This window comes from Mastigoproctus giganteus, chromosome 9 (assembly GCF_048544385.1).
Source record: "Mastigoproctus giganteus isolate SK-2022 chromosome 9, ASM4854438v1, whole genome shotgun sequence".
Classification (NCBI taxonomy): Eukaryota; Metazoa; Arthropoda; class Arachnida; order Uropygi; family Thelyphonidae; genus Mastigoproctus; species Mastigoproctus giganteus.
The window spans coordinates 101,496,305-101,511,765 of NC_143583.1; the positions used below are offsets into that span (position 1 = coordinate 101,496,305).

At 39.2% G+C, this 15,461-nt stretch overlaps 1 protein-coding gene across 1 annotated transcript in view; it reads right to left on the reverse strand.

Moving 5' to 3' along the window:
• The window catches only part of LOC150080595 (cartilage oligomeric matrix protein-like), a 301,419-nt gene extending 288,973 nt beyond the window's left edge, over positions 1–12,446 (reverse strand). The window contains exon 1 of the mRNA XM_090382000.1: positions 12,280–12,446. Within this exon, the coding sequence (XP_090238126.1) occupies positions 12,280–12,364 (85 nt within the window). The 5' untranslated portion in view covers positions 12,365–12,446. The remainder of the gene's footprint in view (positions 1–12,279) is intronic.
• Between the last annotated feature and the right edge of the window lie 3,015 nt (positions 12,447–15,461).

Sequence of the window (15,461 nt, forward strand, 5' to 3'; positions counted from 1 at the left end):
GAGTAGCTCATTGTGTCTTGTCAATGATATGCAGGAATTTTTCTAGCAGGGATAAGGACGTAATTATCCCCTTGTATAAGGCAATGGTCAGGCTACACCTTGCGTACTGTATTCAGGTCTAGATGCCTCATTTTAAGAAGGATATAGAGCTGCTGGAACGAGTACAGAGAAGGGCAACAAGATTAGTGAATGGAACAAAGGGTTGCTCTTACGAAGAAAGGCTTAAGTTTTACAAATCACAGTGTCTGGAGACTAGGCACCTGCGAGGTGATCTGATAGAGGTGTATAACGCCTTGAATGGTTTGAGCATGCTCAGTGCCGATGGAATTCTTCCTCTTGCTTAGAATGAGAGGGCATATATTCAAATTGAGGAAAGATAGTTGTAGAATAGATATGCGAAAGTTTGCCTTTAGCCAGCGGGTGGTTGATTGCTGGAACTAACTTCCATCTGTCGTTGTGGAAGTTGATAGCTTAAATAGATTCAAGGCAGAACTAAAACATTTGGAACGAGTGGATGGTTGAAATGAGAAAGTTTTTTTTTTCTTTTTTTTTGCTGATTCTGTATAAGCTTGCTTTCTTGCATCACATGCCTTTACTAATACTAAATGACGTGATTTCCGTGCTCAAAATCGTGACACATTGATTTTACTACCGTCCGAAATTTAGTAGGTGACGCCAAAAATGTTTGCATATCAAAAAGCCCATTTCTGCCACGTGTGGCAATGGTTACCCCAAAGCCACCTAAGTGGTATGCCCCGAATATCATAAACGTTTTCCCGCAACCAGCTGGTTTATGCTAGCTCAGAGCACATCCAAGATCGTGTCATCGATGGAATTCGAACCTGGTGTGGGGAGGACTGTAACAATATGTTTCTCGTGTAGACTCCGTTGGTTCAGGTCTCCCACCATTTTTTTTAGGGCTTTAAAAAAAAATGCATGCCTGGGTCTAAGACACATAAATCTAACATTGCCGATTACACCCGCCATTGTGATCTACGGAAGGAAACAACAAAATTGCAGCGTTATTTTGTTTAAAGGGACTGAACCATATTTACGTCAACAAAATAAACTTGATAGGATTTCGATATATAAATATAATACCAAATTATCTGATATTTGTGGTCGACAAACCACAAGGTTGGGAAAGTATTTTTGTGAACATAATGTTCGCTGTAAAAAGGAGCGATATTCGAAGGGGCAAATTTCGACTCCGGATACAGAGTCTAGGATTTTTTTTTTTGTTATTGGCGCGTCGGCTTCTGTGACCATAATGCACCTCCCAAAGTTTTTGCACTACTCTGATCCAAGTCCGAGGTCGGATTCGAACCCGCGACCTTTGGGTTGCCAGACAGGCACATTACACACCCGGCTAGCCTATGATAGTTGCATTGCACCAATGACTGAATATCCTTTGACCACGATTTGGTAGGAATGCTTTCAATTCTTATATCGCATTATCTTTCATAATAACGCTATTTTTCGCCTTATATGCTTGGAAAGATTTTTTTTCGAATTAAATTTTCACAGGTATAAGTATTTATTTATCTGTAACGATTATTAAGTTCCGTTAAAGTTAAAAAAAAAAAAAGGAAAGCAAGAAATTATTGCATACAATCAGGGCCAGCGGTAGATTAGCCGGCAGTGACTGGTACCCTAGGCAAATCATGAAGTCAACGCTCCAAACTCCAAGGGAAGTATAGGCTGAGGTCAGTACTGCGTCCATCTGAGGTCTGCGCCCTGGGCGGCTGCCTAGTTGGCCTAATGAGAGCACCGGCCCTGAATACAATGTTCTCCCCACAGGAAGTCTTTAGCTTACTTAAACAGTAAATATTAGATGATTAAAGGCTATCCGTAAATGAAAGAAACATGCTAATGGCTACTCAATGACTCTCTCTGATCACTTTTCTTAGAATGAGATTCTCATGAACCTTTAAAAAGATTAGCAAATGAGATAAGTGGTTAACGATAAGATGCACTCTTTTATACTACATGGATCGATAAAAGCAGATTAGGTTTTTATTGATACTTATATAATGTTTACAAGCACAACACCGACAATAAATTATTATTTGGTTACGTTTCAAGGACTCTTTCCGAATCTTATCGCCAGACCTAAAAAGTTAAAAAAGGGAAATTAAATTACTAAAGGGTCCTGCAGTTTTTCAGAAGATAAAAAAAAAAAACTGAATTTAAATAGGACATCGAATTCTTTATCAAGCATCCACTGCTCACATACTTTCTATTGGCTGAGGACCGATCCCACCTATTTAACCCTACAGCTATCCTCTAGCATCCAGTATCACTATCTAATCTAGCTTGTCTATTGGTTGAGAGCCAAATCCTCTATTTAACCTCGGGCCGATAGCTTTAGCATTAGTTTTATTTAGCATCGTCAACTATTAAGCGGTTTTTGATAGTGATAGTTTTGCAATGTATCCTGTGAATGAGGCAGTCTTACTTAGGTATGTAGTGTTTTCCTCTTACCTTATTATATATTTATGCAAATTTTTAAAGCGCAAGTTGCTACTTAACAAAGCTTGATTTTGTACCATCTGAAAAATTACATGTGCTTGATTGTGTATCTTATTAGCACGTTGTAATTTTCCCCTTTAATAATTTGATTTATATTTCTTATCTTGCAGCCCAGCTTATGTGTGATGACAGAATCCTAAAATCACCAGATAACAATTTAGTGCTCGTAAATATTACAAGTATCGACGAAAACCTAATTTTCTCTCTCTGTTCCACGTAATATAATGTCTTAATATATACTTTTTCTGTTACAATTGTGATATAATTTACTATTATCGTAAATTTTAGCCGTATGCTTCTAGTTATCCAAGTGATACCTTAGAAACATGTATATAAAAATAAATCACCGCCAGAGAAGTGAATATCTTTTTAAAATAAATCTCTGCTTTTATTCCCACTGGCCTTGGAGTGAAGCAAATATTTAGGCCTAGTTATAACTGGCAAAGAACAATCAGAGTCATAATTACTGCTAATTATTGTTTGAATATACTGAATGATGCAAGCCCTTTATCATGAACCATTCAATGTATTCTATTAACACTAGGCCTTGAGTGTACATAATTTATTGATTTCATTGTGCAGAGCTTTAGGTGTGTCGTGGGCTGAAACAATCGAGTTCATGACACACTTACCTAGCTATTTATTTCATTACATACGTTACTTCTCTAATAGCCACATGCATATCCCTATTTTACATTCTGATGAAATTGTTCAGTCGTTAGTTTGATGGCATCAATCTGATCTTTTACACTGCTTTAGATTATCTTTGCTCTCCATTATTCCCTTTAGCCTTTGTTACAAATTGTGTGTGTTTAAATAAATACATAAACAAACATATGTATATTTATTTTACCATCATCGAAATTGTTGTTTTGAATTAGCATCTGTAATTCCGCTTTGTTTTAACTAAACAGGATAACTAAACAGGTTGTAATTATGTTATACTTTAACAAGTATAACATAATTACAACCTACAGAAATTAAAGTTAAACATCAATCCGCAACAAATTCCTTCTGGCTTCTAAATAAACCATTGGGCCCATCCCCAGTTTATTATTTTTATACTAGCATACTGAGGATTTTAATTCATAAAATTTATTATCACAAATTTTCTTTCTTGCCGCATCAATTTCTTACTGTAATAGTTCTCTTCAAACCACATTTCTTTAAAAACTCTGTCAACATTGAATAACTTTCCTTGATTCTCTTCGCTACCTACCAAATTCCTCAAGGTCCCCGGACCCAAGGGCTGCCACCCCGACGAGTCATTCATATATATATATATATATATATATATATATATACACACACATACACACACACACACAGTGTTGGCGAAACCATAGCATGGGACTTACAGTTGTAAAGCCGTAATTACAAATTCGGGAATCCTAACTTTCTGTGGGTGCTATAATGGCGGATCTTGCAATGCGATATTTTGTATTGCGTAGTTGAAATTTTTAAAACTGTATGATGATGAAACGTTTAAGTCGTACCAGTGTGTCAGAATGGTATAAACGATTCAAAGACAGACGTGAGGATGTTCGCAATGACCCAAGAAGTGGGCATCCGTCAACCTCTCCAAATGAGGAAAAACTTGCAGAAGTTGGGGAAATTTTCAGAGAGTCAATGCTGCATTTTACTTAAAAAAGGTATTTAAAAACTATTGAAGCATATTTTCCAGATGAACCCGCAATTTCAAAGGAAAGGCTGCTGATTCTTGTTGCAAGACCCTAGCCCATACTGCACTCGTTGTGAAGACATTTCTGATGAAACATGGCATTTTACAGATCAACCATCCATCCTACGCTCCCAATTTCGCACCAGTTGACTTCTTTCCATTTCCCAATGTGAAACAGCCCTAAAAGGAAAGAGATTTCAGGATGTTGAGGATATTGAAAAAAATTGTAACCGCCGAAATGAATATCGTAGCTTTGGACGCCTTAGCTGACTCTTTTCATAAACTTTTTAAAAGGTGTAATAAGTACATTCAATAAAATAAAACATTTTTGGGCTCCTTCAACTTTGTATTCTTTTTATTGTACCAGTCCGGAAACTGTAATGCCACGCCTCATACATAGTGGCATAGTGTTCGGGTTGGGGCGCCACAACTGCACTATCATGTCACTGTGGTATAAACAGAACTCTGTAAATGCCAGAAGCTTGTATATTGTGTTGTTTTGCGTAAGTGTAGTGTTGGGTTACGTTGTTCTTCTGATTTTCAGTAGCAGGGCCCCCCCTATTGGGACTCTAGATTTTCCGCCACTGGGAAGTAAGCCAGGCAGTCCCATATTTCTCTGGCTGGTCCTGCCAGGGTCGCCTGAACTTCCTGATAGAGACCATAAAAAAGGGGAGAAAGTTGAAGATAATCACATGGAAATAGTGAGAGTTGGTCAGAATAAGGGAAAAGGATTTAGGTGGTCTGATAGGGAAGTTAGTCCACCCAGATAAGGCGAAACAAGGGGTGGGGGAAGGGTAAAAAGTCACAGGGTCAGGTTCCCCTGTATGATCATCATTTGGCAATGACGTTCCATGATCCTGCGCTCCAGGGAACCCAGCAATTCTGCGCCAGACGGTGCCAGCACATCTTACCCTTACTGGATTAGCAGTATAATCTGCACTCTACCGAGTGCTAGCATCCCCACCAAAAGGTGCCAGCAAGTAGAATTTTACCCTTAAAGGGTTTGCATGGTATTTTTCTGGGGTGGTAGTTAGCCCACGCCTGTCGGGAGCTAAAGATGAGCCCCATTTCTTTGGAAGGCCCTAAGTTCTGCAAGTCTAGACCTTCGTTGGGTGAAAACCACTTATGCATATTTGATTAGTGCCTTTTATGTCATTTCCTCTTGAAGCAATAAGTCTTCTTGTGTTCGAGGGTTTCCTTGTAGTTCAGTAATGAATTCAAGTCTGTAGTCATCATAGGTGGGGCACTCGTACATAGGTGCACCTATGCCGCCTCCTCCTCGCCACAGTGGCAGAGGGGGATCAGTTTCGATCCCTAATGAAGTCAGTTTCTGCTTGAACGGTCCATAAATCTTTTGTTCTTGACTTCTGAAAGAATCTGACACCTGAGCAGACTCCGATTTTTCCCTTTTTTTTTGGCTTTCATCTTCATTATTATTTTGATTTCTAATTAATATTCTGTTTTTATAATAATGTATTTTTTATAAATCTTTTCATTTTTTTATATTCTTATCTTTATTTTTCATTATTATTTTAATTCTATTTCCAGCCCTTTGGGGCAGGATTGCTGGTGCCTCTAGCGTGGGCTGCCAGTAATACGGGATCTCCTAAGTTTAGCCTCTTGTCCACTTAATGATTGCAGTATTTCTTTCGTCGTATATTATCGGTAGGATAGTATATAGTTGTTGCCCGCCTACTAGTGACTTGGACGGATACTGGGAAGGAGCCCTTCTGGCTCCTTCCCAGTACCCGTCTAGTGTGTGGCCTGGGAAGGAGCCCTTCTGGCTCTTTCCCAGGCCACACACTAGATATCGGAATCGTTTAGCTGTTAGGAGTCGCATTATTAGAATGTGCAATGTTAGCAGTAGCAAGGGTTAAAGATCTGGAGAGAAGCTTGTGGATAAACTTTAAGGGTTTCGAACGAACGCTGATAGGGCGCCTCCGTAGCCAGGTGGGCAGGAGCAGATGTGCGTAGCGCACGCTTCTTGATTAGACCGCGGTTCGACCCCGTGCCCACCAAATACGGAGGATGCGGAAAGGTCAGGGAATGACCACTGCATATCCCTGGAGCAATATGACCTTAGTTGCTAATGCTCCTAAAAAACAAATAACAACAACAACGAACGCTGATTATCCACAAAACAGTTTTCTCTACCAGGGATAATGGAGTGCAGGCATGGTCGCAAAGAATCTCTTAGATTACTGAAAATGATATAACACATGTTTCCAGTCTTCTTCGGAGCTGCAAGGACAAAAATCTGAAATTTCCAGCCCGAAGTCGTCCAGCTTTGCCAGTGATTAAATACGAAGTGCACATCTTAGAAAAGAACCATTTTCTCTTATTCTTATCAGCAGCAAAGATAAGATCTGGAATGAAGACTTTTTTTAAATAATTCTTTTTGTAAAAAGGTATCCCATGGAGTTTACTATAACTTTATTAATTCCTTCTAGCAGTAATTCTTTTCTTTCTTGATGTCGGTATTTATGTTTTTAGAACCAATAAACTAGCAGAAGAAATATTTTTCTTATTTTGTAGCGGAGACCTTTAAAAGCTAAATGCAACTCAAGAGACAAAATTCCAGCCAGGACTTGAAGTGCCATTGTTGAAACCGTCCGACAGGTTCGAGCAATAGCAAGTAACAAGAATCTCTGCATAGCATGGAGTTTTGATTGTGATTTCACGTTTTTGGCCATATGGAACCACACTGCTGCACTGTAGGTACAAACACAGTATCGTAGTAAATATATGTACAGTTTTACGCTTAAGTCCACATTCCTGTCTTGAAATTTTTGTTAACTTTCCAGTGAATCTTTTAACTTTGGCAACAAGGTGATTGATATGAGAAGTAAAGCTTATTCTGTCATCAATAATAACGCCGAAATACTTAGTTTCTGTCACGACTGGAACCTGCGACCATTGATTTCAACTTTTAGTTGTCTTGCATAATTTAATTTATTCTTGAAAAGAATAATATTGGTTTTTATAGGTAAAATTTTTAGTTTATGAGTACAAGTCCATTCATACAGATCGTTGAGAACTATTTCTGCCTGATGTTCCAATCAAGGAGTCCCAAGCAGACCCTTGGGGGGGGGGGGGACCGTTGAGTAACCAAAGTGGATAATCTGATGCTTCGAGACAACAAGAACCTCTCGGTTCTGGACTAAATACGAACCAGATCATAAAAGCTAGAGAGAAACATCCTGCATTCCTAAGACGATCTAGAACACTCTCCCACCAGAAACAATCAAAGGCACCCTCGAAATCGACAAAGATAACTAGCTCATATTTGTAGTTTGGTGTCTCGATGTGTGTGACTAAATTGACGAGCGTATGCTAAAGAATTTTCAGGCCTAAATCCATACTGTATTGGTGAAGCCAGATTATTTATTTCAAATAAGTTTGTTATTCTTATTGCAAATGAGACGCTCCAGTAACTTTCCTGGGGTTGGCTAGTAAATATACTGGTCGATAAGATTATTATCAGACAAAGGCTGGTCCGGTCTAGGGGTAATTTTTAATAAGGCTATTTTCCAGATATTAGGAAAATTTTTTTTCAATTAAACATTTGTTGAATAATAATAAAAAATCTGTAGTTTTAATTCGTGTAATTTTATTATAAAAGTAAAGTATTCTCTACGAGGACTAGTCCAGGACAATTTTAAATGTTAATTTTAGAGACAGCTTGTTATAATTCATCCAAAGTAATTTACCTCCTTTATAAAGTGCGTAGCATTAGCTAAAAGGATGGTAGCATGTTCACAAGAATCGACAGAAACTTCATCAGATGGAAGAAGACGATCTAGGATTGCATTTACAGTTTCACTCCAGCTTTTAGTTTCATTTTACTATTATTCAGAACAGTATTATAAATCTCTGGGAGGTGAATTTTATTCCGTTATATAAGGTTGGATTTTAGATAACAGGCCTCAGGGGTTTGCATTTTCTGTTGTTTGAACTAAATCTTGCCAAGTTTGGGTCTATTGAAATAGATTTCAATAGATCTATTGAAATATATTTGATGTGGGTTATTTTTTTTTTCTTTTAATTTTTATAGATTAGCCAAAGGCCATTGGTTTCATGTTATGGCCAACGTCTGCGCCACTGTGATGCAATTCTGGGAGTAGTTACTTTTTTCTTAGCTGATTTTAATGTGGCTTTGAAGAGCATCATATATAAAAACAGTCGGGTCCGAAGCAGAAAGAAATTCAAGATGTGGCAATGCCTCAGTGGGAAATCCTACTTCACAGACTCTTCAGATTTAAACCATATTATGTTATTGATTGAATATCTATTTAAGCCTATGTGCCTGACGTAGCCCAGTGGTCAGGAGCGAGAGTGCATAGCGCGCGTTCCTTGAGTTGAGTGGACCGGGGTTCAAGCCCGTGACCACTAAATACGATAAATATTTGTATTTGCGATTTATTGTAAACTCTACTGGCTTGGTTGTCGTGCCAGAGTATAAACAGAAATTTAATTAATTAACTATTAGTGGAGAAGAGACAACGTTAAGTGGAAGTTGAGTATTTAAGTTGAAAACAATTGCACGTTGGTCGCTGTTAATTCAGTCCGTTAGGAAAGACCCGCCTGTAATTTTTTGAGAAATATTATTAGTGGCCGGAGTAAGGTCAATATTAGACTCGCCAATAACGGTGTTGAAAGTAAGTGGCTGATTGGGCCGAGTTAAGATTGCAGCAATAAAATCCTCCAGAAGAGGACCAAGAGAGTCGGTGCAGTTTCTAAACCAGAGATGGGATTTTGTAATTGTGCAAGTAGAAATAATGATGCTAGATGGACCTAACATGTCTAAGGCTTTGTCTAAATATGTCACTGAGGAATTGAAGTCTATTGACGACGGACAATTTAAAGATATTAATCAGAACGAAAATGATTACGCTGTAATTGGTATACACGCTGTGTTCTGGTCACAAAGTCCGTTTATTTTTATATCAAGATAGAGAATCACAACACACGATTTGGGAGGGCTGCACAACCCTAGATTGCGTAGAGCCGATGATGTTTAGGTATGTCTCAACTGTATTTCAGAGAAGTATGGTTCTTGAATGCATAAAAGATCAACATCATTTTCTTCTGCAGAGTTTCTGACACATCGTGAGCACTAAACATTGATTTGAAGGATTTTAATCTTTGTGCTGTCCAAATTATGATTCTGCGATATTGAAAATGTTAGCTGTTACTCATAACAGGTTCTAGAGCGTACAATTGCTCTATTATATTCAGGACATTTTGGTCCCGAACTGAGTGATGATATTCCCTTTGTGCGCTTGTAGTTTGTACAATATAGTGGTTCTTCTTTATGTGGTCATTCAGAGAACACGTACTCACTGTTAGCACAATGTCCGCAAGATGGGGACATCGTGTTTTCTGAATACCCATAACCCTAACCAGTCTACTTTACTGTTATTCTAGCAGTATTAGTAGTGGCAAAGGATGCAAGCTTATACAGCATCAGCCAAGATTTAAAAAAAAAAAATTCCATTTCACCTATCCACTCACTCAAATAGTTTGACCCGTCATTCCTTGAATTTATTTAAGCTATCCACTTCCATAACAACAGATGGAAGGTTTTGCCAGAAATCAACCACCCGCTGGCTGAAGGAGAATTTCCACACATCTATTCTGCAACCATCCTTCCTCAATTTATGTCCCTCATTTGATAGTCCTATGAGAAAGAATCCCATCGGCATTGAGCTTGCTCAATCCATTCAAAGCCTTAAACACCTCAATCAGCTCACCTCGCAGGTGCCAAGTTTCCAGACAATGCAATTTGAGGAACTGGAGGCCTTTCTTGCTAAGAGCACCCTTTTGTTTACCTCACTAATCCTGTTGCTCTTCTCTGCACTGGTTCTAACAGGTCCACATCCTTCCTGAAATGTGGCTTCCAAACCTGTATGCAGTACTCCAGATGTGACCTAACCATTGCCTTATATAACAGATAATCACCTCCTTATCCCTAATTGCAAAGTTCCTGTATATCATCAACTAGTGACAACATCAACTAGAATCAACAACTAGTGACCCAATACATCCAAAGATGTATTGTTCCTGTTTCCCTCTATGCCTCAATTATTTGGTCTTCTGCCCCAAATACCTATATTAGGAAGTTGCTCAGCGTGGAATACTGGGTGTTCCGGTGGTTGAATAGGATTGCCGGGAAGCCCTTTACAATTTCAAAATTCATACTGTATACAAACTTAAACGTAGCTCCATGGATACAAATGGTCACCATGAGTAACATCAGCACTCTTGCACAACTTCTGACTGGGAATTTAGATGCCCCACAAATTGATAATCTTGTGGTCAGGCCACGCCCTGGGACCCGGCTCTGCTACCCTCACAGTCTCCGAAGCACTCTACATCACACGGAGGGATTAAGGCGGATGTTTCCTGCCAATACTCTGGAGCTCTTTAGAGACTTCAAAATCGACCCGAACAGGTACTGCCATGACAAATCCTACAGGAAGCTGATGGCAGCGGACTTGTATACTGCACTACAAATTTAATGAAGAGCAGAGTGTACATTTCTGTGGAATTTGTGCCCATGAACTCTTAATCATCTGTATTGAACGATTTTTGTGTGAAGTGACTGTTGATGTATTTATTCTTATGTATTTTCTGATTTTCCATGTTGCCGTCTAATTTGTTGTAGGATGTCTGTATTAGATAAATAAACTGATAATAATAATGATAATCATTGTCAAAATCCCATGTCTGTATTTGCACCTGTCTGTACTGTTCAGAGAACATCATTCTTCGAACAAGACTAAATAATAATCGACTGAAAGTTTTCGTACGTCGTCCAACAATTACATCTATTATTAAAATTAAGTTAATAATAAATTAAAACCAATATTGAATTTAATTAAATTAAGCTTTGCATAGACGGACAACCATTTTTGTTCGAGGGCTCCTCTATTCTAGTTCGCCTCTCGTTCAATCTCCCACCCCAAAATACGAAAACAGAACGCTCGTTAATAAAATATCTTATTTTTTTTTATAATCACGTACATGACAACATTTCAAACGCAATCCACTATAATCCTTTCACCAGGCGTCTAATTTCTGCCACATGCATTTGCTACATATTTCCATGAGCACAGTTCTTCTGAAACGGGATCTGTAATTCCACCTCTTTCTTTTAAAGAGATGCTTCAATCAGTCAGCATATATTCATAATTCAACTGCAATCCATCGAACTAATTTCTACATTATTCTTTCTTCTGATCTCTCGAACAACCTTCCCCCCACTAAGTATTTCTTAAAAACTACAACCTGCATAAACCAACCTCTTAACCACCGAACAGCATGATGCTAGAATAAGAGTTTCGCACGACCTTTCGTACAACCATAGGGGGAAAAAAAAAGTTAAATATTTATTAGTTTAATCTGTGCATTAAGTACAAGCATGTTCAGAAATTATCATTTTGTTATTATGATTTGATCAAAGTTCGCTTTTCAACTGTATAACCATAATGGAAGAAAGTTGAATAGGAAATAGTACAAATAGCTGACAGATTCAAAAACTCCAACACCTAATTATACTGGCGATGTTTTTCTTTGGAAACTCTTTAAAATACAAAAGCAAGTATAACGCATTAATTCGTGTAAGCTGGGGCGTGGTGTATAAAAAGCAAGGTGTATAAAAAGAGGCATGTTTTATACAGCCTTATCCAACCCAAAATATTATTAAAGGGTATGTACAAACTAAATTAATTTACAGACATTTCCAAAATCCTACCTATATTAAACTGTCTTAAAACAGCTTTCTCCTGTTTAGCGGGATACAAAATATCCCCCCTTACAAAGAAAAGTACACAGACATAATGCTAACTGAAATAAAGTTGAAACATCTGCCCTTTGCTGAAGTACTTGATCCCTTCTTACAGCTGTAAAATAAACAAACCCAATCATCCATTAATACGGAATTTCAACTGCCAAAGTTTTAATTGGATCTTGAGAGGATCCGTGACTAGGACATTTCAACGGGTAGAGAAGGTAAATAGTTGTCCGTCTAAATACCATCCTAAGATTAATTGATGGGTACTTACTTTTATCGTGCATAGTAAAGCGACCAAAGGCAGTCAGCCAGCAGACGCCGAGGAGGAGCAAGTACAGTGTCACTACCCCTCCCATTGTCTTCGTGCGGTTAAATAGTAAATGCCATGAAGCGGCAGTCCACTGTCCCCGTTCACTGCCGACAGTCCGCAGCAATATCCACGACTAGCGATACCGCTCAACCGACAGCATCTGTTGAACGGAAGATTCCGGAAATGCGTCACGGTGACGTATCACATAACAACAAGTGGGATAGCGGAGAATTTGCCCTACAATCGCACGTGAATGAAAACAGCGTACAACGGCAAGGTTAGGAGTATCAGCACGTGCTCTTACACGCTCGCTCATACGTGTCTTTCAGGTAAAAGAGGAGGGTGGAGTTGAAAGTTTCTCCTCTCGTTTTGAACCCCTCTGTGCTTTAAGCGTAAAAATACATTAGCTATCAAGTTGTCTGCTTCGTCGAATTCAGAAAAAAAAAAAAAGTAAATAAATAATTTTTCTGTTTATACTCCGGCACGACAACCAAGTCAGTAGAGTTTACAATAAATCGTCAATACAAATATTTATCGTATTTAGTAATCACGTGCTTAAACCCCAGTCCACTCAACGAACGCGTGCTATGCACTCTCGCTCCTGACTACTGGGCTACATAAAGTAGATTTTTCTGATATAAGTATCTTTGGTTTGGCTGCTATTCACAAATTTTACCAAAATAAAAAGAGAAACCACTCGAGCTTTTTTTAAGTTTTCAGAAATACAGCGCTTGCTTTCCGAAAAATAGTAATAGTATTCGCAATACAGTGCAAGGAAGCAAACAGGCTGCACTGAAAAAACAAAAAAAAGATAAGAAAACACAAATTATATGCTTCCCTCCTCCAGCAGGCAATTATCCAGTTGACCTTTGAATTTATTCAAACGTTCAGCCTCAACTACCTGCAAGGGCAACTTATTCCAGCAATCAACGACTCGCTAACAAAAAGAAACTTTCTACAATCTAATCTACTCCTCAAGCCCTGTAATTCTGATACCAGATGAGGTTTGGAATGCTTTACAACATAGTGGCATAGTATTTTTAGGTTCAGGCGCCACCGGTGGTTTCCCACATCTGCGCCATATGTACTCTGCGATGCAATGCAAAATTACTGCACAGCCAGAAAAAGTGTAATGTCTCGTTTATGTAGTATTGTGCTTTGTTCTGTTGTTATGTCTCTGGCTGCTTGGTCTCTGGAACCAAAGTGGGACCAAACGTTGCCCGCCACAACCACTGGGAGGTGAGCCAGGCTGCCCATTATACTCTGGCTGGCCTCTGCCAGGGTCGCCTGAGCTTCCTGACAGAGGCCTCACAGAGCCAAGGAAGGCCCATGGTGTCCTATCGATGATCTATCGAACTTTTGCAAGTAGAGATAGGAACGTGATAATCCCATTATATAAGGCTTTTGTTAGACCACACTTGGAATACTGTGTTCAAGTATGGAGACCGCACCTAAAGAAAGACATCGAGCTTCTTGAAAGGGTGCAAAGAAGGGTAACTCGCCTGGTGAGATCGGCAAAAGGGCGTCCTTATGAAGAAAGACTTCGAATATGTGGGTCGCAGAGTTTGGAAACTAGACACCTTAGAGGAGATTTGATTGAGGTGTTTAAGGCTCTGGGGAACATCAGTAAAATGAATGAGGACGAAATTTTCAAGATTAGAAATGATGCTAGAACTAGGGGACATAAATTCAAGTTACGGGGGGAAATGTTTAGATTGGACTGCAGGAAGTTTTATTTTAGCCAGCGAGTTATAAATTACTGGAATAGGTTGCCTTCATGGGTGGTAGAGGCCGACAGTTTGGGGAAATTCAAGGTAATCGGATGGTGCCTTCGGGTAGGGGAGGCGCGTGGGATGATAGATTTAATTTCCTTTTTTTTTATTAATTATTATTATTTATTTTTTTTTTGTTTGTTTTTATCATTGTTTTGTTCGGATATTTTATTTTATTTTATTATTATAATTTTTTTTTTTTTTTTTTTTGGCTGGTGCAGCATAAGCCATAGGCTTTCTTGCACCATGCGGCCATTACTAATACTAATACTAATAAAAAAAAATATATATATATATATATATATATTTTTTTTTTTTTTTTTTTCTTTTTTTGAAGAGAGCATATGAGGGTGTAAGAAAAAGAAAAAGAGGTCAGAATGTGGGAAACAGTAGTTGGAATGGACCAATAGGGAGGGCAGTCCACTCTAAGTCAGGCAAAGGTAGGGGATGGAGAAGAGTTGAAAATCACAGGAGCAGGTGCTCCTGTGTGAGTGCTTTGCTCTCGCTCTGAATATCCTAGCATGTGCTAGCATGAATCCTACCCTTATCGGGTTAGCAGGGCAACTTGCCTTTGAAATCCTGCACCCAGGGTGCTTGTATTATCCTAACCCAGTCGGGGTTCGCAGGGGTGGCACGTTATTCTGTTCTGCCCTGAGTTCCGCAAGTTTTGCTCTTCTAGAATTGAATGCCGACGGGGCTAGCCGGGTAGGTAAAGTGCCTGCCTGGCAACCCAAAGGTCGCGGGTTCGAATCCCGTCTCGGGCTTGGATCAGAGTAAAATGCAAAAACTTTGGAAGGTGCATTATGGCCACAGAAGCAGATGCGCCAACAACTAACAAAAAAAGAAATAAAGATAGAATTGAATACAGCCTGGGCGTAGCGTGTTAAGGCTAGGTATGTGGCCTCTTCTTGAAGAAAAGTCGACTCCTGATTGCGGGGGTTTCCTTGAATCTCTGTGAAGAATTGAAGTCTGGCATTCTTGTAAGTGAGACACTCGTACATAAGGTGTTCCCAGGACTCCTCTTCACCACAGTGGCAATATGGATTATTTTCTATTCTCATGGCTGTCAATTTTTTCTGAAACGGTCCATGGCCTGTAAGTAGGAAGGTGACTTGCAATCCGGGGAAGTCCGACTTATTGAGGGAATAAACCTTTTGGTGATTGCTCGTTTCAGTGTCCTATCCCATGTTTCTTGCCAGAGGTTTTGTAGGTGGGCTGCAATTTTTCTTCTTTCCTTATTAGGGTCGTGTGCATGGTCCAACTGCAGATTCAACAATTGCGTTGGGATTCCCTTCTTCAGGCGCTGGAAGAGACCCTCTTGACAACTTCCAGATAGAGAAGTCGGTATCCTGCAATTACTTGTAATGCAGG